The 21,778-nt window shown below is 65.8% G+C and overlaps 10 protein-coding genes across 10 annotated transcripts; 7 read left to right on the top strand and 3 right to left on the bottom strand.

Moving 5' to 3' along the window:
* Nucleotides 1-52: 52 nt before the first annotated feature.
* On the top strand, nucleotides 53-334 carry MICPUN_62443 (predicted protein; the record flags this gene model as incomplete). Its single annotated transcript, XM_002505146.1, has 1 exon — nucleotides 53-334. The coding sequence occupies one exon, from the start codon at nucleotides 53-55 to the stop codon at nucleotides 332-334; it is 282 nt and encodes a 93-aa protein (XP_002505192.1).
* Nucleotides 335-635: 301 nt separating this feature from the next.
* MICPUN_98056 (histone acetyltransferase) lies at nucleotides 636-3,998 on the bottom strand (the record flags this gene model as incomplete). Its single annotated transcript, XM_002504837.1, has 2 exons — nucleotides 636-3,497; nucleotides 3,669-3,998. The coding sequence occupies 2 exons, from the start codon at nucleotides 3,996-3,998 to the stop codon at nucleotides 636-638; spliced, it is 3,192 nt and encodes a 1,063-aa protein (XP_002504883.1).
* Nucleotides 3,999-5,718: 1,720 nt separating this feature from the next.
* Nucleotides 5,719-7,297, top strand: MICPUN_106244 (predicted protein; the record flags this gene model as incomplete). The annotated part of the gene is made up of 2 exons (XM_002505145.1): nucleotides 5,719-6,048; nucleotides 6,202-7,297. 2 exons carry the CDS (start codon nucleotides 5,719-5,721, stop codon nucleotides 7,171-7,173), a joined length of 1,302 nt encoding a protein of 433 aa, XP_002505191.1. The 3' UTR covers nucleotides 7,174-7,297.
* Nucleotides 7,298-7,326: 29 nt separating this feature from the next.
* On the bottom strand, nucleotides 7,327-8,245 carry MICPUN_103038 (predicted protein; the record flags this gene model as incomplete). Its single annotated transcript, XM_002504836.1, has 2 exons — nucleotides 7,327-7,828; nucleotides 7,956-8,245. 2 exons carry the CDS (start codon nucleotides 8,243-8,245, stop codon nucleotides 7,327-7,329), a joined length of 792 nt encoding a protein of 263 aa, XP_002504882.1.
* Nucleotides 8,246-8,549: 304 nt separating this feature from the next.
* On the top strand, nucleotides 8,550-13,453 carry MICPUN_62439 (hypothetical protein; the record flags this gene model as incomplete). Its single annotated transcript, XM_002505144.1, has 1 exon — nucleotides 8,550-13,453. The coding sequence occupies one exon, from the start codon at nucleotides 8,550-8,552 to the stop codon at nucleotides 13,410-13,412; it is 4,863 nt and encodes a 1,620-aa protein (XP_002505190.1). The 3' UTR covers nucleotides 13,413-13,453.
* Nucleotides 13,454-13,643: 190 nt separating this feature from the next.
* MICPUN_103036 (predicted protein) lies at nucleotides 13,644-14,132 on the top strand (the record flags this gene model as incomplete). The annotated part of the gene is made up of 1 exon (XM_002505143.1): nucleotides 13,644-14,132. The coding sequence occupies one exon, from the start codon at nucleotides 13,644-13,646 to the stop codon at nucleotides 14,130-14,132; it is 489 nt and encodes a 162-aa protein (XP_002505189.1).
* Nucleotides 14,133-14,774: 642 nt separating this feature from the next.
* MICPUN_74643 (predicted protein) lies at nucleotides 14,775-15,029 on the bottom strand (the record flags this gene model as incomplete). The annotated part of the gene is made up of 1 exon (XM_002504835.1): nucleotides 14,775-15,029. A coding segment is annotated over one exon (255 nt), but the record flags the coding sequence as incomplete, so codon positions are not given.
* An 851-nt stretch (nucleotides 15,030-15,880) lies between these two features.
* Nucleotides 15,881-17,567, top strand: MICPUN_107145 (predicted protein). Its single transcript, XM_002505142.1, has 2 exons — nucleotides 15,881-16,049; nucleotides 16,428-17,567. The coding sequence occupies exons 1-2, from the start codon at nucleotides 15,921-15,923 to the stop codon at nucleotides 17,388-17,390; spliced, it is 1,092 nt and encodes a 363-aa protein (XP_002505188.1). The 5' UTR covers nucleotides 15,881-15,920; the 3' UTR covers nucleotides 17,391-17,567.
* A 178-nt stretch (nucleotides 17,568-17,745) lies between these two features.
* MICPUN_62435 (predicted protein) lies at nucleotides 17,746-18,354 on the top strand (the record flags this gene model as incomplete). The annotated part of the gene is made up of 2 exons (XM_002505141.1): nucleotides 17,746-18,092; nucleotides 18,165-18,354. The coding sequence occupies 2 exons, from the start codon at nucleotides 17,746-17,748 to the stop codon at nucleotides 18,352-18,354; spliced, it is 537 nt and encodes a 178-aa protein (XP_002505187.1).
* An 848-nt stretch (nucleotides 18,355-19,202) lies between these two features.
* Nucleotides 19,203-21,722, top strand: MICPUN_65741 (predicted protein; the record flags this gene model as incomplete). Its single annotated transcript, XM_002505140.1, has 2 exons — nucleotides 19,203-19,871; nucleotides 19,947-21,722. Coding segments are annotated over 2 exons (2,445 nt in total), but the record flags the coding sequence as incomplete, so codon positions are not given.
* Between the last annotated feature and the right edge of the window lie 56 nt (nucleotides 21,723-21,778).

The following is a 21,778-nucleotide window of genomic DNA, read 5'->3' as shown; positions in this document are numbered from 1 at the left end:
CCGCGAACCGGAGTCGAAATAAGTGTTCGCGTGCCGGGTTTCGCCACGTCGCATGCCCTCGCCTCCGAGTCTCGTTGAGATCAGTTTCGAGACGGTCCTGGTCAATATCCAGAGGATCCCGAGCGAAGCGCTCGTCGGGCTGCCCGAAGACTTCATCCTCGCCTTGTTCGAAGGCATCTTGGCCCGGGGCATGCTGAATGAAGCGATATTCGACACATTCGAGGAGGTCGCGCAACGAGGAGGCAATGGACGTCTGGAAGAGAGGATCAGAGAGTTGAACATCAGGCGTCTGCCTCCTCTACCGAAGAGTACGCGTGAGTGGCTGAGGCACTGAAGTTGGGATGTCCCGTCGCTTTACTGCGCAGGCGGAGCAGTGCGCGGAGAAGGCGACCGCGCTCATTGCCTACGTTGTATATTATTTTGATATCGGGAGAGATCTCCCTGCTAATAAAAAATGCGTTGCTCGTTGTTTCAAGCCCTCCTCACCCTGCGTCGCCAACTCTCACCCTCGGTTATTTTTTGACCTCCTCGTCTGGCGCCTCGCCTCGTTTGAATGCCTCCTCTTCGTCTCCTTCGCCCTATGTTTTTGTTGTTGTTTTTGTTGTTGTTGTCTTTTGTGAGTGGTTTCCAACCAGTTAACGGCCCATCGCGGCGTTCTGCTGGTTGATGTACATGCGGTACTGCTCGCGCCTGCGCTCCTCGATCTGCTCCGTCGCCCTCCTGCGATACTCCTTGAGATCCCTGCACCGAGGCACCGGGCAGTTGGTCGCCTTGCACCCCTTGCTGTGCACTTGCAGCAGCGTCCACATCTTGCGGCACAGCTGGCACCCGCCGCCAGCCTTCATCGTGCACGACATCGCGTGTTTGAACAGGTGCTTCACCTTGGTGCAGTTGGGCGAGCCGCAGTTGGCCAGCTTGCACGTCGTCGCGTGCACCAGGAGCTCCATCGTGCGCTGAATCTGCGCCTGGCGGTCGCGCCTGTCCTCCTCCGTCATGCCGCCAGCCGCACCGCTGTGCCTCTGCCCGCTGCGCACCAACGCGTGCTCGTGGCCCACCGAGATCTTGCACTCCTCGCAGATGTCGTAATCCGGGCACGTCTCGCACCGCCACCCCTTCCCGGGCTCCAGCTCGCGCTGGCACACGTTGCACGTCGCCACAAACGCCGGCTCGCTCGGGTTGTTCAGGTGGTACAGCACCATCATCGTGGTGTGCTTCGCCCTGCGCAACGAGTCGAACTGGAAGTGGTTGCCCTGGCACAGGGACAGGAACGCCTGGCGGGTGTCGAAAAACTCCGACTGCATCTCCTCGACGTCGTCCCCCGTCTTTTCGACAAGCGCCTCCACCCGCTCGCACACGAGGTCGCGACCCTTGGTGAGAACCTTGTCGTGCGCGGGAAGCGCAGACTCGACGTCGTAGCACTCCTGGCAGAGCTCGAACACGGTCCCCTTGTCGGACGGCGTGCTGTCGTACCAGCGGTTGTCGTCGGCGATGCACTTGCGGCACTGGGTGCACTGGTGCGCGAGGTGCGCCATGATGAAGTCGTGTCGCATGTTCTGAATCGTCGCGCCCAGCTTCTTGGCCAGCTCGACGTCCAGGTCGTCGCCAACCTCCGCGTTGGGCAGCTTCTTCCCGCGCGTCTTGCTCTGCGGCGCGGGTTTCTTGCCCTTGTTCTTCTTCGCGTTCTCAGCCTGCTCCTTCTCGATGCCCGGGATCCAATCCTCCGCGACGCCGGGGAAGTAGTCGCCGTCAAAGTACGGAAGCTCAGTCGCCGACGCGATGTCGTGGTTCTGGTTCCCCAGGTGAAACTCGTCGTACAGGTTACCCAGCGAGAGAACGATCCCCTCCTTCTGCGCTTGCCGGAGCATCTTGAGGTACCACTCGCGCAGCTTGTCGCTCTTGGGCGTCTTCTGCTCCTTGGGGTGGCAGTAGAGGATGTAGTCCTCGCCCTGGAATGGGGGGCACGCCCAGATGAAACACGAGGTGAACCCACGCTGCTTCACGTACTGCAGGTATCCGATGAGAATCTGGTGGTAGCAGTAGGTGCGAAGCGCGCAGCCCTCGCCGGTGGCCACCTGGATGCCGGACGGCCTGAAGTATTTGACAGAGTCGAGGTAGGAGAGGTACACGCGGCGGGTGTTGGGCGCCGGGCACTCGCTGCCGTACTCTTGGACGTAGATGCCCAAGAGGCACACGTCCACGCCCTCAATCTTCTGGAAGAGCAGGAGAACCTTGGATCTGTACGGGAACGACTCGGGGAACTTCTGGTCCTTGAACACGCGCATGAAATTGGACTTGGTGTCCAGCTTCTTTTCCACTGAGGACACGACGCGAATGGTGAGACCCTCCGCGTGGGGAACCTCGTCGACGGGCTTGCCGAGGAGCTTGGCCCGCTCCTGCCGTTCGCGACCCAGAACCTTGCGAAGGCGCTCCTCGAGGAAGAACGAGAGCTTTGTCTGGGGCAGAATGGAGGCGGGGAGCTGCGAGCTCGGGCGCTTGGTCGTGGGCGTGCGCTCCTTCTTCTCGAGCTGCGAGAGGATGCACTGCGGGCACGTGAACGGAGCCTCGCCGCCCTCGTTGCGCCGCCCGTTGAAGAGCACGCAAATCTGGTGGTACCAGCTGTTGCAGTAGTCGCACTGCACCCAGGGTTCCTCGAGGTCGTCGTCGTTCTTCTTCTTGGCGAGGACGTTCTTGGGCCACTTCTGGCCCTCGAGCTCCACGTGCCCCTGGATCGCGTTGTAGCACCCGTTGCACCAGGCATCCTTGCGAACCTCGCCGCCCGTCGCGGATGGCGGGATGTGGTAATACACCTGTCCGCGCTTGATCCGACCCACGCACGCGTAGCAGTACAGCGGCGGGGGCTCAAACGTGAGCCGCTCCACGCCGCAGCCCTGGCACGCGCTCTCCGACGCGCCCGCGATGGCCTTCTCAGCCTCCGCGTCTCTTCGCCTGGCGCTCATCGGCTGACCCTTCGCCACCGGGTTAGCCGTCTCCGACAGGCGAAGAGACGCGAGGTGCGTGCGAACCTCGTCGGGGGTGAAGCACTCCATCAGCGAGGTACCCTCGCCGCCCGGACGCTTCTGGCCGACGCTGCCCTTGACCTGCGCGACGGGCGGGCCGACGGGCATGAACTGCCCGTCGGTTCGCATCCGCTTGGCGTTGGGACCGCCCGTCTGCTGCTGCTGCTGCATGAGCATCTGCGATCGCTGCTTGAGCATGGCGGACCGCACGGGGCCGCACACGGGGCAGCGGGCATCCTTGCAGTTCTGGTGATGCTTCAGGAGTTCGCGTGAGGCGAGGCACCGCGGGTACTGGCACTGGGAATTCGTGCACTTCAGGACGTGCTCCCAGAGCGACTTTGCGACGTGGCAGTGGGGAGTGTACTGGCACTGGCCCTCCGCCGCCTGGCACTTGGACGCGTGGCGGAGGAAGAGGAGCCATCGCTGCTGCTTGACGATGTACGCCTTCTTGATCTCCTCCTCTGTCATGGGTTTGCCGTCCTGCCCCTGCATCTGGCCACCCTGCTGCGCCCTCGCCGCCGCCTGCTGCTGCGCCTGTCGCTGCATGAGCGCCTTCTGCTGCGCCGGGGTGAGGTTTGAGAGGTTCATCTTCTGGCCGCCCATTCCGCCCGCGATGACCTGCTGCTGCCCGCCGGGTCCCTTGATGATCACCCGCCCTTGACCGTCGCCCCCCTGCATCTGCTGCTGCTGCATCATCATCATCTGCTGCTGTTGCTGCTTCTTCATCTGCTCGGCGAGCTTCTTCTGCTGCGCGGCGGTGAGCTTCTTTTGCTTCCCCCCGGGCTTCTGATCCGCGGGCGGCTGCTGCATCTGCATCTGCTGCTGCTGCTGCATCATCATCATCTGATGCTGCTGCTGCTGCTGCTGGTTGCCCATGCCGCCGCCCATGAACGTGGCGCCGTTCGCCGCCGCGCCGCGAAGCACCGGAGCGCCGTTGGCCATCATCATGTTCCCAGACCCGCCGCCGTTCCCCATCATCATGGGCTGCCCGACCATCTGGGGGTTACCCCCCAAAGTGCCGCCGCCCTCCTGCTTGATCTGCGTCATCCCGCCCGACCCTCCGGACGTTCCGAGCATCTGCTGCATCTGGCCGCGGCTGGGCTGACCGGGCGCGCCGGGCTTGGGTCTCGCGACCATGATGCGCGCCACCGCCTGCAGTCGCGCCTCCAGCGTCTGTTCGTTGCAGTATTCCTCCTGCGAGAGTTGGATGCGGGGTCGTGGCGGCGGAACGGTCAGCACGCGCGAGGATCGAGGGTGTTGGGGTAGGGTATCCCCAGGGTGGAAAAAAAGCAAAAAGCGGTGTCTGCCGTGCCCCGGTTCTGCACCGCGGGTTGGATTTTCGCCGAACCGTCCGCGCCAAGATGCTCGCGAGCGATCGCGCGACGCGACGGTATCGCGATCCGATCGCGGGACCGATAGCCAAAGTATCGTCCCGACGATCGCGGCGGGTCGGTTCGCGCGATCGGACCAGGTCGGACCCTCGAGGCGCGGTTGAAATCCGGTGGAGGGCGGTATCCGATCAAACCGCCTTTCGATTTCCAGTTTCGCCGGGTGGATTTTCAAAGCAAATGTCGGCCTCTTCATCGGTGAAGAGCGGATCGGGCGCGTACCTTGGTCCTCGCTCCGCGGTATACCGCCTCCTCCAGGCGCAGCACAAAGTCCGGGAGCTTCTGCGCCCACTCCTTCGTCTCGGAAGGCTTACGCTGCTGGAACAGACGCAGTCTGAGGGAGAATCGCGAGGGGGAACGGGATCGAGATCAGCACGTGCGAGGCTCGGTACGGGAGGGGGGAGGGATCGGGAAAAATCGAACCGCGGAGAACAAAGCGGTGCTCTCAATCGTTTGGTTTTTGCCGCGCGCGGGGTGGGTCCGGAAAGGCGGGTGCTCACATGTGCTGAATGAGAACCTTGCGCTGCGGGATGTCGTCGTCGGACTGCCACGTCTTCCACGAGTTATTCCCGCCCTGCATGTTGCTCATGGGCTTGGGACCGCTCCCTCCGTTGCTCCCCATCGCGACCGGACTCCCGCGTCCAACTGCGTTTGAAAACGTTTGACGCTAAGCCAGCGAGGGTTTCGGTCGTTCACGGTTTTGTCCCGGCCGAGCTCTTCGTCGGGCGCGGCGCTCACGGCCCGATCGGTTCTCCTTATCAAGCCCCGACGCTCTCGGACGACAAAGGAGGGTTTCCGCTCGTGTGAGACACGCGCTCGGACGCTGCCTGCGGGGGTCGCGCGCTTCCTACCGTGGCGATCTCGCGCGGTGCGAGGTCGCGGTATACGCGGTTCCAAACACGCGGCTCTCAGTCACAGACCACAGCACCCGCAGTCATTGGATTTGCCTCATCGGGTCGACACGTCGAGGCTATTTCGGGTAATTAGGCTGTGCTCTTTGTGAGTGAGAATTACAAGACTAACGGCAAATGGCGTTCCTATGGCAAATCCTCACGTCTTCGACAGACAATTTCCAGCAGACTTCCCAACAATACGCGGTCGTTGATCGTTGTCGAGTCCTTCACACCGCGTCCGCGCCGTCTGAAGGTTATCGGCCGCGCCATATCATCAGGAGCCGCCCCGAGACAGGGACGAGAGGTCAAGTCCTCTCGAACGCATCTTCGGAGCCCCGCGACGCGCACGCGACAGCGGCGTTCCTCGCCGTCTGAGCTCAACGCACGAGGGCGCTAACAAACTCTCGAGATATGGTTGCCATGCTGCACGCGGCGACCGCGGGCGTCGTCGTTCCCGCGGCGTCGCGGTCGCGCGGCGTCGCGAGGCGGACGTCCGTCTCTCGTGGTGTGCCCGATGCGAACGTGAAATGCCATGGCGCGAGGCTGGGGCACGGCCGGACCGGGCTCGGACCCCGACACGTTTGCGGCGGTGCGAGGGGTAGGGTTGGTTTCGGCGTGCGCGGCGGTGACCGGGTCGCCGCCGTGAACGGCGCGGGCGGCGCGCTCGAGGCGAGGCGCTCGCGCGAACCGAAGCGAACCCGCCGGGTTCGCGCGGACGCCGCCGCGGCCGACGCCGGCTCATCGGACTCGGTAAGTTCACGCCCCCCGAACGTGAATGCGATCAACCTCTCGGACCCCTGGCGAGAGCCTGAGTCAGCACCTTTTTCCAACGTCTCCTCCCGCCCGCGACGACTCGTCTGACCGCGTCCCCCGATTCCCACGCCTCCTCCCTCGACTGAGCAGGGCATCGTCAAGCCCAAGGTGTCCATGGGTAAGCTCCAGCTCCGAATCGCCTCCGGGGTCACGCTCGCGATGGCTGGCCTCGGCGCCATCATCTTCGGCGGTTGGATATGGGCCATCGTCATGTCGCTCACCGCGACGCTGTCCGCCAGGGAGTACTTTCAGATGATCGAGACCATGCCGTCCGAGCTCCCGCACCCGCCGCCCAAGTGGGCTCTGGACATGTCCATCGTCATGTGCGCGCTGTTCATCCCCGTCGTGTACCTGGCGGGCGCCAAGCAGGGGCACATCACCATGGCGGTGCTGGGCGCGTTTGCCGCCGTCGGCCTTCGACTGATCCAGGTGGAGTCCGAGCCGCACTTCTCCAAGTTCACGAGCACCCTCTTCGGTATCATCTACTGCGGCGCTCTTCCCGCGTTCTGGGTCAAGCTCCGCATGCTCAACTTCTCCGCGGCGTCCACCGCCATCTACCAGAGCCTCCAGAGCTCGAGGAGCGCCTTTGTCAACTCGTGGCCGTCCGCGCTGGGGGGTCCGGAGGCTTGGACCACCGGCCTGATCGTCACCGTCATCTGCGTCGCGTGCATCATCGCGAGCGACGTCGGCGCGTACGCGTTCGGGAAGACCTTCGGCAAGCACAGGCTCATCGCCGTGTCGCCCAACAAGACGGTCGAGGGCGCGCTCGGGGGACTGACTTGCACCATGGCCACCGCGTACGGTTTGCGATGGCTCCTGGGCTGGCACGCCGGTCCGGTGCAGACGCTGGTGCTGGGCGCCGTGATCTTCGTCGCGGCGGTGGCGGGCGATCTGATGGAGAGCGTGATGAAGCGCAACGCGGGGATGAAGGACAGCGGGGATATCATCCCGGGACACGGGGGGTTCCTGGACAGGTTCGACTCGTACATGTTCACGGGCATCGCGGCGTACTTTTACGTCGTCACGGTGATGCCCCACTGGTTCCTGGGCATGACGCTCTGAGGATTAATCGATCGATCGATGCATGTACGGGAGAAACTGCCCCATATCGTTTGTGTTGTGCGTTATTGTTAGAGTGTACGGGTCGACCCATACCAGTTTATCATGTCATCCACTGAATACGTTGGTTTGTTTTCTCAGCTTGCCGCTATCAACTTAGAGCTCTGGCGGTTTAGCGACTATAAGGTGCGTCGTGCCGAAGTGAAACTCGTGCTGCTGCACGATCTCCAGCCCAGCCTCCCGCACGATCCCCACGATATCCCTGTTCCAGTAGCACCCCCACTTGGTGGCGTGCGGCGCGGCGTGCTTGTCGAGTATGTTGGTCAGCCACGCGTGCGAGCGCGACCGGCCGTGCTCAATCAGCAGCAGCCTCCCGCATCCTTCTCCCCGCCCGTCTCCCCGCCTGCACACCCTCGCCATCTCTCGCAGCGCCGCGACCGGGTCCTCGTAGCTGCACAGCCCAAACGTGTCCACCACGGTGTCGAAGCTCCCGGACTCGAAACCCATGCCCTTCTTCGCCTGCACGTCCTCCACCCTCACGTCAATCGCCGACGACGAACCGGTCGCCTTGGCCCTGCACACCTCCACCATCGCCGGCGAGCAGTCCGTCGCCGTGAGCTTCGTTCCTTCGGGGTAGTACCCGAAATTTCGTCCAGTCCTGCGGGCGGGGCGGATGGGCGCGGCGGGGCGCGGGTCAGCGAGGGTTTGACGTGGCGGGGTGGCCCACCGGGGTCGGGCCCCCGGGGGTTGAGAAGGATCGGCGATGCTGCCCGGGTGGTGCTCACCCTGCCGCGACTTCGAGGACGTTCCCGCGCGCCTGGCGCATCATCCACCACCGCATGAGCTTGATCCCCGTGAAAAACTCGTGCCACTCGAGCTCCTCGTCGAACGTCGGCGCAAGATCGTCGTACGCTTTTCGTCGCAGCGCCTCCTCCACCGCCGTCGAACCCACTGTCCTGCCGCCGCTCGAGAACGAAGCCTTCGAAACCGCGCGAGTTCCACCCTCGCCCGCGCAGTGCGGGCACTCGCGGGGCACGGTCCCGAGCATGGTTCCGTACCCGACGGCCGCACCCATGGCCGCCGCCGCGGCGCCGCCGAAGGCGCCCGCGGCGTAGAGAACCGGTCGCATACCTCCCGCGCTTCGCGTTCTGACGACGAAAGTTCCCAACAGAACGCCGCGAGCGCAGATTTTCCCGCAAGAATTCCAAGAATCCGACCGGCGGGCCGGCACACATCCGCGCGGGGCGGCGCGCTGAGAGCCCGACGTGTTCACAGAGCGAAGCGGAACATCGCGCGGAGACTGGCATGAGATCAGCATCATCGATGAACGATCGGTTCGGCGACTCCGACTGACGCGGGAACCGCCCGCAGCTCTCCCGATGGCACATCCGCGCGACCCAATCGCGCGGCGACGCGGGAAAGCAAAAGGCAACAACGACGCCTCGAAGCGGGCCAACGCGCGCAAGGTCCCCGGGGTGTTGCGATGCGCGTACGCGGACATATCCAGCCTCGAGAAGATGGTGACGCGCGTGTGCGCCGACGCCGGGATTCTACCGCCGACCTTGCGCCGCGAGGGCGACGACCGAACCTACTCCGACTCCCTGCTTCGCGGGACCCTGTGCGCGATCCACGCCAGAGCGCCGAGGTTGCCATCGCACGCGGCGTCGTTCGAACACGCCTCGTCGCTCGAGGAGGTCCACGCGCGCGCGCTCGCGGCGCACTTTAAGACCCATAGCGCCCCCAACAACGTCCTCTGCTACGGCGTCCGGCGCAAACGCGCCCCGTCCCGCCGCGATCCCCCGGCGCCCGATCGAGGCACCCCGGGGGGTGCCAACATCGCGAGCCGCGCCGACCTCGAGGTCGTCACCGCGTCCGCCGCCACGAAATCGCTGCTCGGCGCGCGCGCGTGGAGAACGTTCCACGAACGCGTCGGTGATGCGCTCATGACGCATCTCCTGGTCCACGGCAGCGTGTTCGTGCCGAGCGGCGCGCTCACGCGACACTCCCTCGCAGCCGCGAAGCACGGCTCGCACCTGCAGCTGTGCGGGGCGCCGGTGTCCGCGGTGGGCGCGTCGCGCGCGGCGGCGATGGCGAGGAGCAAACGGGCCGCCGCCGAGGCCGCACGCGTGGACCGGAGCACCCCGGAGGCGAGGAAGAGAAAGAGGGAGAAGAGGAGGCGCATCGAGGACGGGAGACGCGAGGAGGAGAAGGAGGAGGCGACGACGGGGAGCAAGCGGCGGCGCGGGAAAAAAACCTTCGAGCGGCCCGGGTCCGCGGACTCCGGGCGCGGCTGGGACGTGCTCGGCACGCAGTCGCAGGAGAGCCAGCCGGAGCCGGACGACTCCCAGTGCGAGCCGGAGACGCACTCGCAGGAGTCCCCGGCGGTGGTGATGCTGCGTCGAGTGGGCGGCTTCGTCGCAAACGTGATACGCAACGGCTCTAACGTCGCTAACGTGATACGCACGGCTAACCCGTTCATGTCGCCGTCGTCGAAGACGGCACCCACCGACGCCGCCGACGATCCCCCGGGCGAGCCGAGAGGGGGGACGAGGACGGGGACGAGGAGGAGGAGGAGGAAGAGGCGGAGGCGGAGGCGGAAGACGAAGGAGAAAGAGCGGGGGGGCGACGGGGAGATGATGAAGGAAAATGAGACGGACGTCGTCGCGGAGTCCGAACCGGACCAAAGCGGCGGGTCCGGCGAGCCGAAGCCCCAGGACGCGACCATCGGCGACGCGAGGGTGAAACCGTCCAGGCTCAGCAGCTGGCGACGCAAGAAGCTGGCCAGGGAACGCGCCGCGGCGGCGATGACGGACGCGGATCCCACTCCGAAGCCCCCGAGCCAGGCCACCACGGTCGGCGAGGAGGAGGAGGAGGAGGAGGAGGAGGAGGAGGAGGAGGAGGAGGACAGTTTCGTGCCGGAAACCCCGGACGTCGACGTCGTCGCGTCGTCGCCTGGCGACGCCGCGAACGACGTAGCGTGGGCGCGGCTCGGGGCGGCAGCCGCTGCGGCCGGCGCGTCATCGAGCGACTCTGTCGCGATGGCGTGGGACCGGCTCGGCGCGATGGCCGCGTCGGGCGACGACGACGACGACGCGGCCACGCCCGCCAAGGGCTCCAAGGAGCAGAGGCTGAAGAGAGGGCGGGTTAAGGTCAAGTCCCCCGGGGGAGCCAAGTCCCGCGCGAAGCGAAAGCCGAGACGGATGAAGGCGGATCCCGTTCGGGCGACGGTTGAGCGTCCCAGCGAGGTTGTCTTCGATACCTCCGGGTTCATGCACAAGTCGAGCTACTCGCGGACGCCGGGTTTGCCTCGGGGTCACGCGCTCAACGTCGTGGGTCGGGGCACCGCCGGCGCGCGACGACTGTACTCGATCGTGTTCGGGAAGAAACCCGCCGCGGGTGGTCTCAAGACAAAATCGGGCGACAGGAGAACGTCCGCGTCTCCGCTTAAACAAGTGAAGGATCAAACAACGGACGGAGGGAGGGGGAGGGACAAACAGACGAGCCGCGTGCCCAAATGGCACCGCGCCGCGCTCCTGCCGTTGCTCCAGACGATGATCCGCAAGGCTGCGAGGTGCCCTTACGCGTCCATACTGGAGAGGCACTGCCCGATGCCGGAACGCGTCCGCGGCGGGGAGCCGGCGGCTGAGGCCAAATCTCTCCTCGCGTCGTTCACGCCCCCCGCGGCTGTCGCTTCGTTTCTGTGGTCCGTCGTGCGTAACGTCGCGCCGCGCGAGATGCTCGGCGGGGTCAAGAGCCGAATCGCGCTGCGACGGTTCCTGCTCAGGCTGGTGGTCCTCCGCAGGTTCGAGATGTGCACGCTGCACGAGGCGATGACCGGCTTGAAGGTTTCGGAGTTCCCTTGGCTCTTCGGCCGAGCCGGCGTCGCCGACGAGAAACGGACGCGACGCGCCACGCGCGCGGGGCCCGCGAGCGCGGCTCTCGCGCGCCGCCGCGACCTCCAGCGATGGGTCCGATGGCTCGTCGCGGATCTCGTCGTCCCGCTGCTCCGATCTCACTTTTACTGCACGGAGACCGAGTCGCACCGGCTGCGAGTGTTTTACTTCCGGAAAGGGGTGTGGGCGAGGCTCACCGCGGCGCACCTCGCGGCGATGACCGAGGACCCGGCGGGGGAGTCGAGGCGTCCCACGTCGCTGGGAGGGACCGAGCTGCCCGTCACCTTGGATCCAACGCGTCCGACGCCTGGCCCCGCGGACGAGACAGACGAGATGGACGAAGACGGATGGGACTCGACGGACGACGCCGACGACCCCGCCGCCGCCGCTCCCAGAGCCGCGTACAGACGCCTGCCGAAGCGTCGCGCGAGGCTCATGCTCCAGCGCCACCTCCTTGGCTTCTCCAAGCTCCGTTTGCTCCCGAAGAGCGCGGGGTTGAGGCCGGTGGCGATGCTGGGGCGGCCCGCGGTGGCGTCGTTCCGAAGTTTGCGGCCGAGCGGCGGGGGTAAGCGCGGCGTCGCCGGCGCCGCGGCGGGGGGAACTAAAAACGGCGCCGCCGCCGCCCGGGACGTCCTCGCGTTTCGTCCCGTCAACACCAGCCTGCAGGGCGTGTTTGACGTGCTGAGGCACGAGGCTGGTGCGAGACCGGGGGTGATGGGCGCGAACGTCAGCGATTACAGGGACGTCCACCGCCGATTGGGTCCGTTCATCAGGCGATGGCGCGCGACCCAGCGCCAGCTGGCGGGTAGGAAGCGTAAGAAGACCCGCGGGGAGGTTGGGAACCGAGTTAAACGCACGGAAGACGACGTACCGATCGCCGGCCCGGAGCCGGTGACGCGTCCCCCGTACATCGTCGCCGCGGACGTCAAGGGCGCGTTCGACAGCATTCCGCTCGCCGCGCTCGAGCGCGTGGCGTGCGAGCTGGTGGGCAGCGGGGAGTACTCGGTGTGCAGGCTGGCCAGGGTCGTGGGCGGCGCGGCCGTCGGCGTGCGAACCAAGACGCAGAGGATCGCCACGCCCGTCGCGAAACCCGGCGCCCCGACGTTGGACGAGCCGGGGAACGAGAGGTCAAAGCCGAGGAAGGGTTCGAGGCGGGAGCGTAAGGTTGGCGGCGTGGTCATCGACCTCGCGAACCCAATCGCCGTGCACAAAAATCAGGTGCTCGAACTCTTGCGCGAGCACCTGCGCCGCAACGTCGTTCGAAGCGGGGGGGTGTACTTACTCCAGACCACGGGGATACCCCAGGGAAGCGTGCTGTCCACGCTGCTGTGCGCGGTGTTTTACGCGCACCTGGAACAGACCCACGGCTTGAGGGGTAAGTCACCCAGCGACAATACCTCCCAGAAGGTTCTGTGCCGGTGGACGGATGACCTGCTTCACGTGTCGTTCGACAGGGACCCCGCGGATAGCTTCCTGTCAGCCGCACTGGAGGGGTTCGCGGAGTACGGGTGCGAGGTTAACACCGGTAAGACCAGCCTCAACTTTGACTATTCCCCCGGCGGAGCCGAGCCGACCCGAATCGCCACCCGGTCCGCGGCGGCCAACAACGCCGAGCCAAAGCCGCCGATGATCCCGCGCCGGGAGACCGTGATTGGCCACGGACCGAACGCCAGGCGGTGCATCGCGTGGTGCGGGTTGCTCATCGACAGTAACAACCTGGAGGTGCTGGTGGATTACACGAGGTACGCGGGGGATTGGGCGAGGGAGGCGGTGACCGTGCCGGGCCGAGTCGGGTCGGGGCTCAAGACGCCTTCCCCGTTTTCCAGGCTGGATCGAAGGGTAGTGGCGTACCTGCGGCCCAAGTGCACCGCGCTGCTGTACGATCACAGCGTCAACTCCCCCTTGACCGCCCGGCTGAACGTGTATCAGTCGTTCCTGTTGGCCGCGATCAAGACGCACTGTTTCGTCGCCGCCGCCTCCGAGCACCCCAGCGCCAGAAACTCCAACGGCGACGGCAAGGGGAAGGTCAAGACACGCGGCCCGTCCCCCGCGGCTGTTCACGCGGCCATCACGGCGGGTATACGGTACATGGAGGGCGCGGTGCGTCACCACATGGCGGTGGCCCGCGCGACGTTGGGCGCCACGGGACGCATCCAGCGAACGCACGTGCGATACCTCGGGCTGCACGCGTTTGCGAAGATTTTCAGCCGGAAGCAGTCGAGGCACGCGGGGACGCTCGCGCTGCTGCAGCGGGACATCGGCGCGGCGACGATGCGGGTCGCGGCGAGGAGGCTGGCGACGGTGGTGGACGACGAGCTGTCGACGACGTTCGATCAGATCCGATTTTAGACACGAGACTAGCTAGAGTTTACAACGAAAAACGTACGACCCTCGTTGGGTCAAACCGCCAACCGAAAAGAGGAAACGTCACGAGGTCGAACCCAGCCTCCGACTTGGTGACCAGATCCTCGTGTTCTCGGAAACGGCGACAGCCCCCTTGCTTGTTTAGGTTTTTGTGGGGCGATACAGCCACTTCGCCACGCGCACGCCGTGGTGTCTCCAGGCCACGCCCTCCCCATCATGTCTTCCAGGTTCGCCCTTCCCCTCCGCTCCACCCTCGCCGCCGCCGCGGTCTTCGGCCTGCTCCTCGGCCGCGGCGTGGACGCGCGCCGCCTCAAGCAGGACTCCTCCGAGCCTCCCTGCCCCGAGGTTTCCCTCGACAACCTATCGGAACTCGCCGGACCCTGCTCAAACGCCGACCAGGCTTGCGACATGGACGGCGGATGCATCGGCGCCGTGATCGGGTACGTGGAGTCGCGCCTCGACCTCTCCCAGTTCGACGAGATGCCCTCGCAGGACTACATCGCCGGGTGCATCGCCCCCTTTGCCCTCAGCGACGAAGTCACCGACACCATCCCCCAGGAAACCTTGGGAGCGATGATTGGCTGCGACTACGACGCCATCGCCAAAAGGTTCGAGGACTCGTACAACGCGCAGAGAGCCGCCGCGCTCGAGGGAGAATCCGCGGATGCTGACGCGGAGGATACGGATACGGATCCCATCGAGTAAGTGACGGACGATCGCGACAGCGGAAACGCCCGGTGCCTCGTTGAGTGTGTGCAGCTCTCGTGCGGACCCTCGGCTATCGGTATGCGCGAGAGCTACATGCCTCATTCTCCAGTGACGTGGCATCGGACGTTTCCTCGACTCTGCGACGTGAGGACGCGAAACGCCTGATGACGAATTCGACATCCTCTATCGTACATCCTCTACCAAATGGTGCGGTGCAAGTAGTATGCTTGAGGTGACGTTCGTCATCAGGCGTTTCTTCCTCGCGTGGCAGAGTCGCTGCTCGAAAAAGGAGACTTTGCGTTTTTGTCATTTCAAAACGGGACCTCTATATGCCCCTCATCTCGCCGTGTCCCCGACTCACCTTCTGTCGTCGTAGTCGTAGGACCTGCGCGGGGGCGACCTGTCCCTCCTGTAATCGTCGCGCCTGTCGTCGTACCTGTCGCGACGATCGTAACCCCTGTCTCGGCTCCGGTCCCTGCCGCCGCCGTATCCGCGATCGCGGCTCCTGTCCCTGCCGCCGTAGGGGTTGTACCTGTCTCGGCTCCTGTCCCTGCCCCTGTCCCTGCTGCGATCCCTGCCGTAGCCGCCGCCGCCGCCGCCGCCCCTGTAGCCGCCGCCGCCTCGGCCGCGGTTGAAGAAGGAAGGGTCCTTGCGCTTCTGCAGCGCCACCTGCACGGAGATGTTCTCCACGCCGCAGAGCGTGGTGCCGTCGAGCGCCCTCTCGGCGTCGGCCGCCTCTTCGGGGTTGGGGAACTGCACGAACGCGATGCCCTTGGGACGCTTGGTGTAGTAGTCCCTGGGTATGTAGACGTCTATGACCTTGCCGTACTTGGAGAACGCCTCCTCGAGCTCCTCGGCTCGCGCGTCCGGCGGGAGCTGGCGGACGAGCAGGGAGACGCCGACGTCGTTCCTGCCCTTGGTGTTGGTGTACCCACCGTCGCCGCCCCTGCCGCCGCCGCGTCGCATCTGACCCTCGCGGCGCGGGGATCGGCTGCGGCTGCGGCTGCGGCTGCGGGACTTGGCGGGGCGCGGCGAGCGGCGGTCGTCGTCGGAATCTCCGCCGTCGCGCGGCGGCGATTGGGATCTGGATCTGTCGTCGCCGCGCGGACTGCGGTCCCCGGAACGCGCGCGGGGGTCGTCGGGCGCGGGGGAGTCGTCGCCTCGGCCGTTTTCGGCGTCGGGAGAACGCGCGTTGTCCTCGTCGCCGCTCATGCTCGGACGGGGTCTTGGGGATCGAGAGCGCCTGTTGATTGCGTCTGGATTGTGCATTTTCGCCGAACCCTCGTCTCGCGCACAACTTTCGGCCGTGTTTTCGCGCCTTTTTTCTAATTCGCGCGACCGATCGCACATGCAAACATGCAGAAACGTCGCCTTATTTTGAGTTTTCCAAACCCTAAATGGCCGCAATTTATCAACAGTTTGCACGCACGACTAGTCACAACCCGCCAGAACCGAAGTCCTTCGAAAAAAAATCCGAAATCCATCGAACGAGTGGACGAGAGGGCTTGCCTGCCGTTCAAGACGCAATTCAGGGTTTGCAACCCAAGAAGGTTGGCGCGCTTTATCGCTATCCTGTCCCGTGTCTCGTCTCCGCGCGTGTTTGAGGTGTTCACGTTCGAACCTCGTCGACCGGGGGCGCCACTTCCAACGACACGCGCACTTCACCGCGTAGCCGCTGAGAGCATGGCTTCGACCTGCATCGCCGCCGGCGGCGTCTTCGCCGTCGCCCGCCCCAACCAGGGCAAGGCCGCCAAGGCGCCCAAGCGCGCCGGCTCCAAGCTGTGGATGCCCAAGTCCGCAGCCGTCGACTCCCCTCGGATCATCGTCGAGGGCGACAAGGAGTCCAAGATGGCGGGACTCACCCAACTCCGCAAGGAGGTCATCATGGACATGGAGGACTTCGCCGAGAACGAGGTGAGCGCCGCGGATACCCCGCCCGACTCGCCTTTGCCCCTCCCGCAGGGCCGCGACCCCTTCATTTTTTCCCTCGCCGCTCACGTGGCCGGTGGGCAGTGGCCCACAGAGCTCCAGCTGTAAAATATGGCGCGGAGCCGCGGCGGGGTCGCGCGTGTCACGCGCGGGCGATCGATCGGGCCGTATCGCCCCGCGTCGCGTCGCTCGCCGACTCGCGATACCCGCGGGGCGATCGCGGAACCTTCCCGCGTCGCTCCACATCCGCCAACCCCGCGCGTGATCACCCGCGCTCCGAGAGCTCCCCCGGCGAGAAGATTCCCGAGACTGAAAAACTGACGTCATTTCTTTTTCCCCGCGCCCGCTCCCGTCGCTCCGCAGCTCATGGGCCTGCTGAAGGATCCCAACAAGAACTGGCAGCCCCAGGACTTCCTCCCCAACCCGGAGTCCCCCGATTTCCTCGACGAGGTGGCCGCGGTCCAGAAGCGCGGCGCGGATCTCCCCGACGATCACCTCGTCGTCCTCGTCGGCGACATGATCACCGAGGAGGCTCTCCCCACGTACATGAACATGCTCAACACCCTCGAGGGCACCAAGGACAAGACCGGCGCGGACGGTACCGCGTGGGCGCGCTGGACCCGCAAGTGGACCGCCGAGGAGAACCGCCACGGCGACCTCATGAACAAGTACATGTGGATGACGGGCAAGGTGTCCATGAAGCCCATCGAGACCACCATCCAGAACCTCATCGGCTCCGGCATGAACCCCAAGACCGAGAACAACCCCTACCTCGGCTTCGTGTACACCTCCTTCCAGGAGCGCGCCACCAAGATCTCCCACGGTAACACCGCGCGCTTCGCCATCGAGCACGGCGACGAGGTCCTCGGCAAGATCTGCGGCACCATCGCCGCCGACGAGGGCCGCCACGAGATCGCGTACCAGCGCATCATCGAGGAGGTGATGAAGCGCGACAAGGACGGCGCCGTCCTCGCCTTCGCCGACATGATGAAGAAGCAGATCGTCATGCCCGCTCACCTCATGGACGACGGCGAGCACAAGGCGAGGACCGGACGCGACCTCTTTGCCGATTTCGCCTCCGTCGCGGACCGCACCGGCACCTACACCGCGTACGACTACGCCTCCATCATGGATCACCTCATCAAACGGTGGAAGATCGCCGACCTCGACGGCCTGTCCGGTGAGGCTGCGGAGGCTCAGGAGTACCTCATGAAGCAGCCCGCGCGCATCCGCAGGCTGGCGGATTTCGCGGCGGCCAAGGCGAAGAAGAAGGAGGCGCAGGAGGAAGCGTTCTCCTGGATCTTCGGTCGCAAGGTCTCCATCTAAGACTCGGTTGAACGAAACCGAAGGCGGAAGGGGGCTTTCGTCCGGGCGAGGAGCGCGGCGGCGCGCCGGTCCTCTGGTTAGCGCGAGAATTCATTTTTAGAAGGGTATGTTGGCCTGTTGCACGCTCGTCGTGAGCCACTGGCAAACCTTTGCTTGTAATCCATGACGATTTTAAAGAACCCTCTCCACGTCCAACGTCTCCCCTCTCCACGTCCGAGGAACCCGCTGTCATCGGGCACGCGCTCGGCAACCCCCTCGTTTCCCTTCAGCGAGACGCGTGTTCACTCCACGCCGCACTCGGGGAGTCGGGGCATCCATGCTGAGCAGACTAACGCTCAGGGCGGCTGCTCGGGCGATGCGCTGTCGCGAGTCGGCGCGATACGTCGCACCCGTGAGCGCGCCGATCGATCCCTTCGCGCGATGCGACCACCCCCGCCCGTGCCTCCGGCGCGAGTGCTCGTGCCTCGCGCCTTCCACGTCGCCCCGAGCGCGCGCGTATCGCGCGGGCACCGACGCGCTCCTGACCCGCTCCTGCGCACCGACCCTCGACCGACCCTCGCCTTTCCCCACCGCGGAGGAGTTACTCGACGAGGAGATACAGGCGGAGGAGGAGGGCGGCTTAGGAATGGAACCGGGACCCGCCCGCTTCAGGTACTGTACTCCTCGGCGGAACCCAGAAAAGGGACACCGGACCTTCCTCTCGTGCCAACTTTCACTCGCCATGAAAAAATGCCTCCTCGACTGACGCAACCTCGACGCCTCCCCGACACGCAGGGCCAGGGCCGTGGAGCTTCGCTGCGAGGCTGACTGCATGGACGACGCGTCCGACGCGCTGAGGGAGGCGCACGCCAGGCGTCTTCGAAGGGTGCTGGAGAGCCTGGAGGACGCGAGCTGTCGTAAGAGGCGCGAGGCTGACGAGCTCGAGCGACGCGCCATGGCCCTCCGAGAGGAGCTCAACGGCTGAGCGCGAGAAGAGCAGGCGCCGTGCCGTGCGTTTGCTTCCCTTTATTCGCCTTCCAGGGTCCATCGCTTAAAGGACAGCTTCGACCAAACTTGGATACCTCGATTCCACTCTACAGTGACCTCCTCGAGCCCGACGCCCCGTGTCCGGCTCGAGGAGGTCACCGCGTCGCAGCTGAACGACAAATCTTCATCTTTCAGCGGCTCAAGGGAAGCAAACTCGCGTCTCTCGGTGCGTGGTCCGCGGTGCACTCTCGACATCTCGCTTCGCACGTTGACAATAGCTTCTCACTGGCATTCCGTCTCTGTCGATGTTTGGTTGTTGACAAGAACCCCGTCCCGCACTGCTTGTGGAGTGCACGTGTAGCTCAGCAGCTGCTAGCGAGCACGTGCGAGGACACCTCTAGATTCAACCATTGCAGTGCGGGACGGGGTTTCTCGACCGGCAGAAACGGAATGTCGCCCCACCATCGTGCGAATCTTACCTGCCGAGAGTCTTCTTGAATGTGAGTCCGCCCACACCACCGAGAGACGCGTTGTAATAATACGACACCTCGTCTCACCGCTGTCACCATTTTTTTGGGCTCTTCGATACCAAGCTGCCAAGCTCGGTTTTTGAAATCGATTTGAAGAATCGCGCCACAGCCCCGGGCACACGCTCGTCGGTCACCCTTCGTCGCGACCCACAGAGCGCGCGAGGGACCCAACATGGCCGTGGAAGGCGCCATCGCGGCACCCGCCGCATCCCGCGAGGCCAACACCGCCGCGCTGGTCCGTCGCCTCGTGCGCAGCACCCTCGCCTCGAGGGGCGTCCGGGCCGATGACTCCGAGCGCGCCACCGAGCGCCTCTACCGCTACGCCGTCCGCCTCGTCGGCTCGTGCCTGGCCACCTCGGTGGAGCCCGACGAGGGCGCCACCGCGGACGCCATCAAGCGCAAGCTCACGCGCGAGGGCTCCGCCACCGCCGCGGTCAAGTTCGCCGAGCTCCATCGCAGGCTCGCGCAGCAGCCCGGTTTGAAGGCGCGGTGGGCGACGCTCCACGCGCTGCTGCGGGTGAGCGAGGACAGGCGCGCGGAGGATCGAGCGGTGGTCCCCGCGGGCGGCGGCATCGGCGCGGGCGCCGCGACCGCGAGGCACATCGCGGACCCGCTCTCCGCCGCCGCAGCCGCGGGCGGGCTCCCCGCCCTCGCAGACCCGGATCCCGCCAGATCTCTCGCCGCGGGCGACGGATCGACGCTCGGGCTCGACCACCCGGGCTCGCGCGCGCTCGCCTACCGCGAGCTCGCCGCCGAGGCGGAGACCAACCTGGAGATTGGCGAGCAGGAGCTCGTGCGCGACGTGCTCTTCGCGTGCCAGGGCATCGACGGCCGGCACATCAGGTACAACCCGCAGATGGCTTCGTACGTCGTCGATCCCGCCGCGCCGGTGAGGCCGGGCGCGAGGGACCTGGCGAGGAAACTCACGGAGCTCGGCTGGCTCTTCCGACGCGTCCGCGCCGCGCTCGGCGGCGTGGACGAGGCGGTCGGCGGCGGCGGCGGCGGCACAGCTGGCGGGACGTACACAGCTGGCGCGACGCCGAGCCTCGGAAACATCGAGGGCTTGGGCGGCGACGGCGGAAGCGTGCGGCAGGCGTTTCGCGCGGCGGTGCAGGCTGAGCTCGCGGACTACTACCGGCTCATCGCCGTGCTCGAGGCGCAGGCGCAGGTGCCCATGGCATCCGCGCTGGAGGCGCCGACGACGGGAACTGGCGGCGGCACAGCTGGCGGCGGGACGTACCTCACGCTGCGGCGCCTCTCCGTGTGGCTCGCGGAGCCCCTTCGCCGGCTCCGGCTTCTCGCCGTGCTCGTCGACGCCGCCGCCGACGCCCGCGGCGGCGCGCTCCTCCGCGCGCTGCACGAGCACGCCAAGCACGGCGACCCCGCGACGCGCGCGACGGTCGAGCGCCTCCTCGCGGCGGCGGCGGAACCGGCGCTGCGGATGGTTCGCGCGTGGGTCGTCGCCGGGGAGTTGGAGGACCCGAGGGGCGAGTTCTTCGTCGCGTCGGACCCGGCGGTCGGGGAGGAGGACCTGTGGCGATCTCGGTACTTCATCAACGACGAGATGAGGCCGCCGTTCATCTCGGAGGCTACCGCGGCGGACGTCCTGAGGGTCGGTAAGTCGATCAACTTTCTCCGACGGCGGTGCGACGACGAGAATTGGGAGCGCGAGCGAGCGCCGGTGGCTGCTGCGGCGGCGGCGGCGGGCGGTTTGTCCTACGGGAACCCCGCCGCGCTGGACGCGCTGGTGTCCGAGGCGAAGCGGAGGATCGACAGGGCGCTCCGCGGCGTGCTGTTCGACCGGTACAAGTTTGCGGAGCACTGCGACGCGGTGAAGCGGTACCTGCTGCTCGGCCAAGGCGATTTTCACCACTACCTCATGGACCTCGTGGGCCCGGACCTCGCGGAGCCTGCGTCCACGGTGAGCGCGTACAAGCTCACCGGGACGTTGGAGTCGGCGATACGCGCGTCCAACGCGCAGTTCGACGCCCCCGACGTCCTCGACAGGCTTCGCGTGCGCATGATGCCGCACGCCGGAGCCGAGGAGAAGGGGTGGGACGTCTTTTCGTTGGAGTACGTCGTGGACGATCCGCTGTCCACCGTGTTCACCGAGCAGGCCATGGGGAAGTACCTCAGGGTGTTCAACTTTTTGTGGCGGCTCAAGCGGGTGGAGCACTCGCTCTGCGCGACGTGGCAGACGATGAAGCCCAACGTCGCGGCGGCTTTGCAGAGGGAGGGAGTCGCGGGAGCCGCCGGCGCGGCGCTCTCGGGAGAGCTCCGGAGGTGTCACACGCTGCGCGGCGAGATGCACCACTTCATCGCCAACCTGCAGTACTACGTCATGTTCGAGGTGCTGGAGGGATCTTGGGAGCTCTTCTCGCGCGAGATGGAGGAGGCGTCGGACCTGGACTCGCTCATCCACGCGCACGAGCGGTACCTCGACACCATCCTCCAGAAGGGCCTCCTCGGACCCAAGTCGCAGCTCCTGACCAACACCTTGGGCACGCTGTTCGAGGTCATCCTTCGGTTCAGGGGCTTCGCGGACAGGCTGTACGACGTGGCGAGGGACGCGGCGATGCGCAGGCAGCTCGCGCAGCTCAGGGTGGAGCAGCGCGCGGAGGAGAGCAAGTGGGGCAGCCTCCCGGGGGAAGACGCGGCTGGTGGCGACGGGTTGCTGAGCGAGGACTTCGTGGACGAGATGCGCGAGCAGCTCGACGCAATCTCCGCGGACTACGCCAAGATGCTGGACGGGTTCCTGAACCTGCTGCCGCTGCAGACGCACGTGGACCTGAAGTTCCTGCTGTTCAGGCTGGACTTCTCGGAGTATTACCAGAGGCGATGATGAGTCTTGGCGACGACCACTACGAGTGTAAAGTTGAGAGCTATCCCGTA

Source organism: Micromonas commoda, chromosome 11 (genome assembly GCF_000090985.2).
Source record: "Micromonas commoda chromosome 11, complete sequence".
NCBI classification, from domain to species: domain Eukaryota; kingdom Viridiplantae; phylum Chlorophyta; class Mamiellophyceae; order Mamiellales; family Mamiellaceae; genus Micromonas; species Micromonas commoda.
Note: the sequence above shows the minus strand (reverse complement) of the source record. Positions and strands in the feature narration are given on the sequence as shown.

Coding starts and splice junctions, on each gene's coding strand:
- MICPUN_107145 (XM_002505142.1), top strand. CDS start 15,921: ATGCCCAAGTCCGCAGCCGTCGACTCCCCTCGGATCATCGTCGAGGGC. Junction 16,050..16,427: donor AGGACTTCGCCGAGAACGAG/GTGAGCGCCGCG, acceptor GTCGCTCCGCAG/CTCATGGGCCTGCTGAAGGA.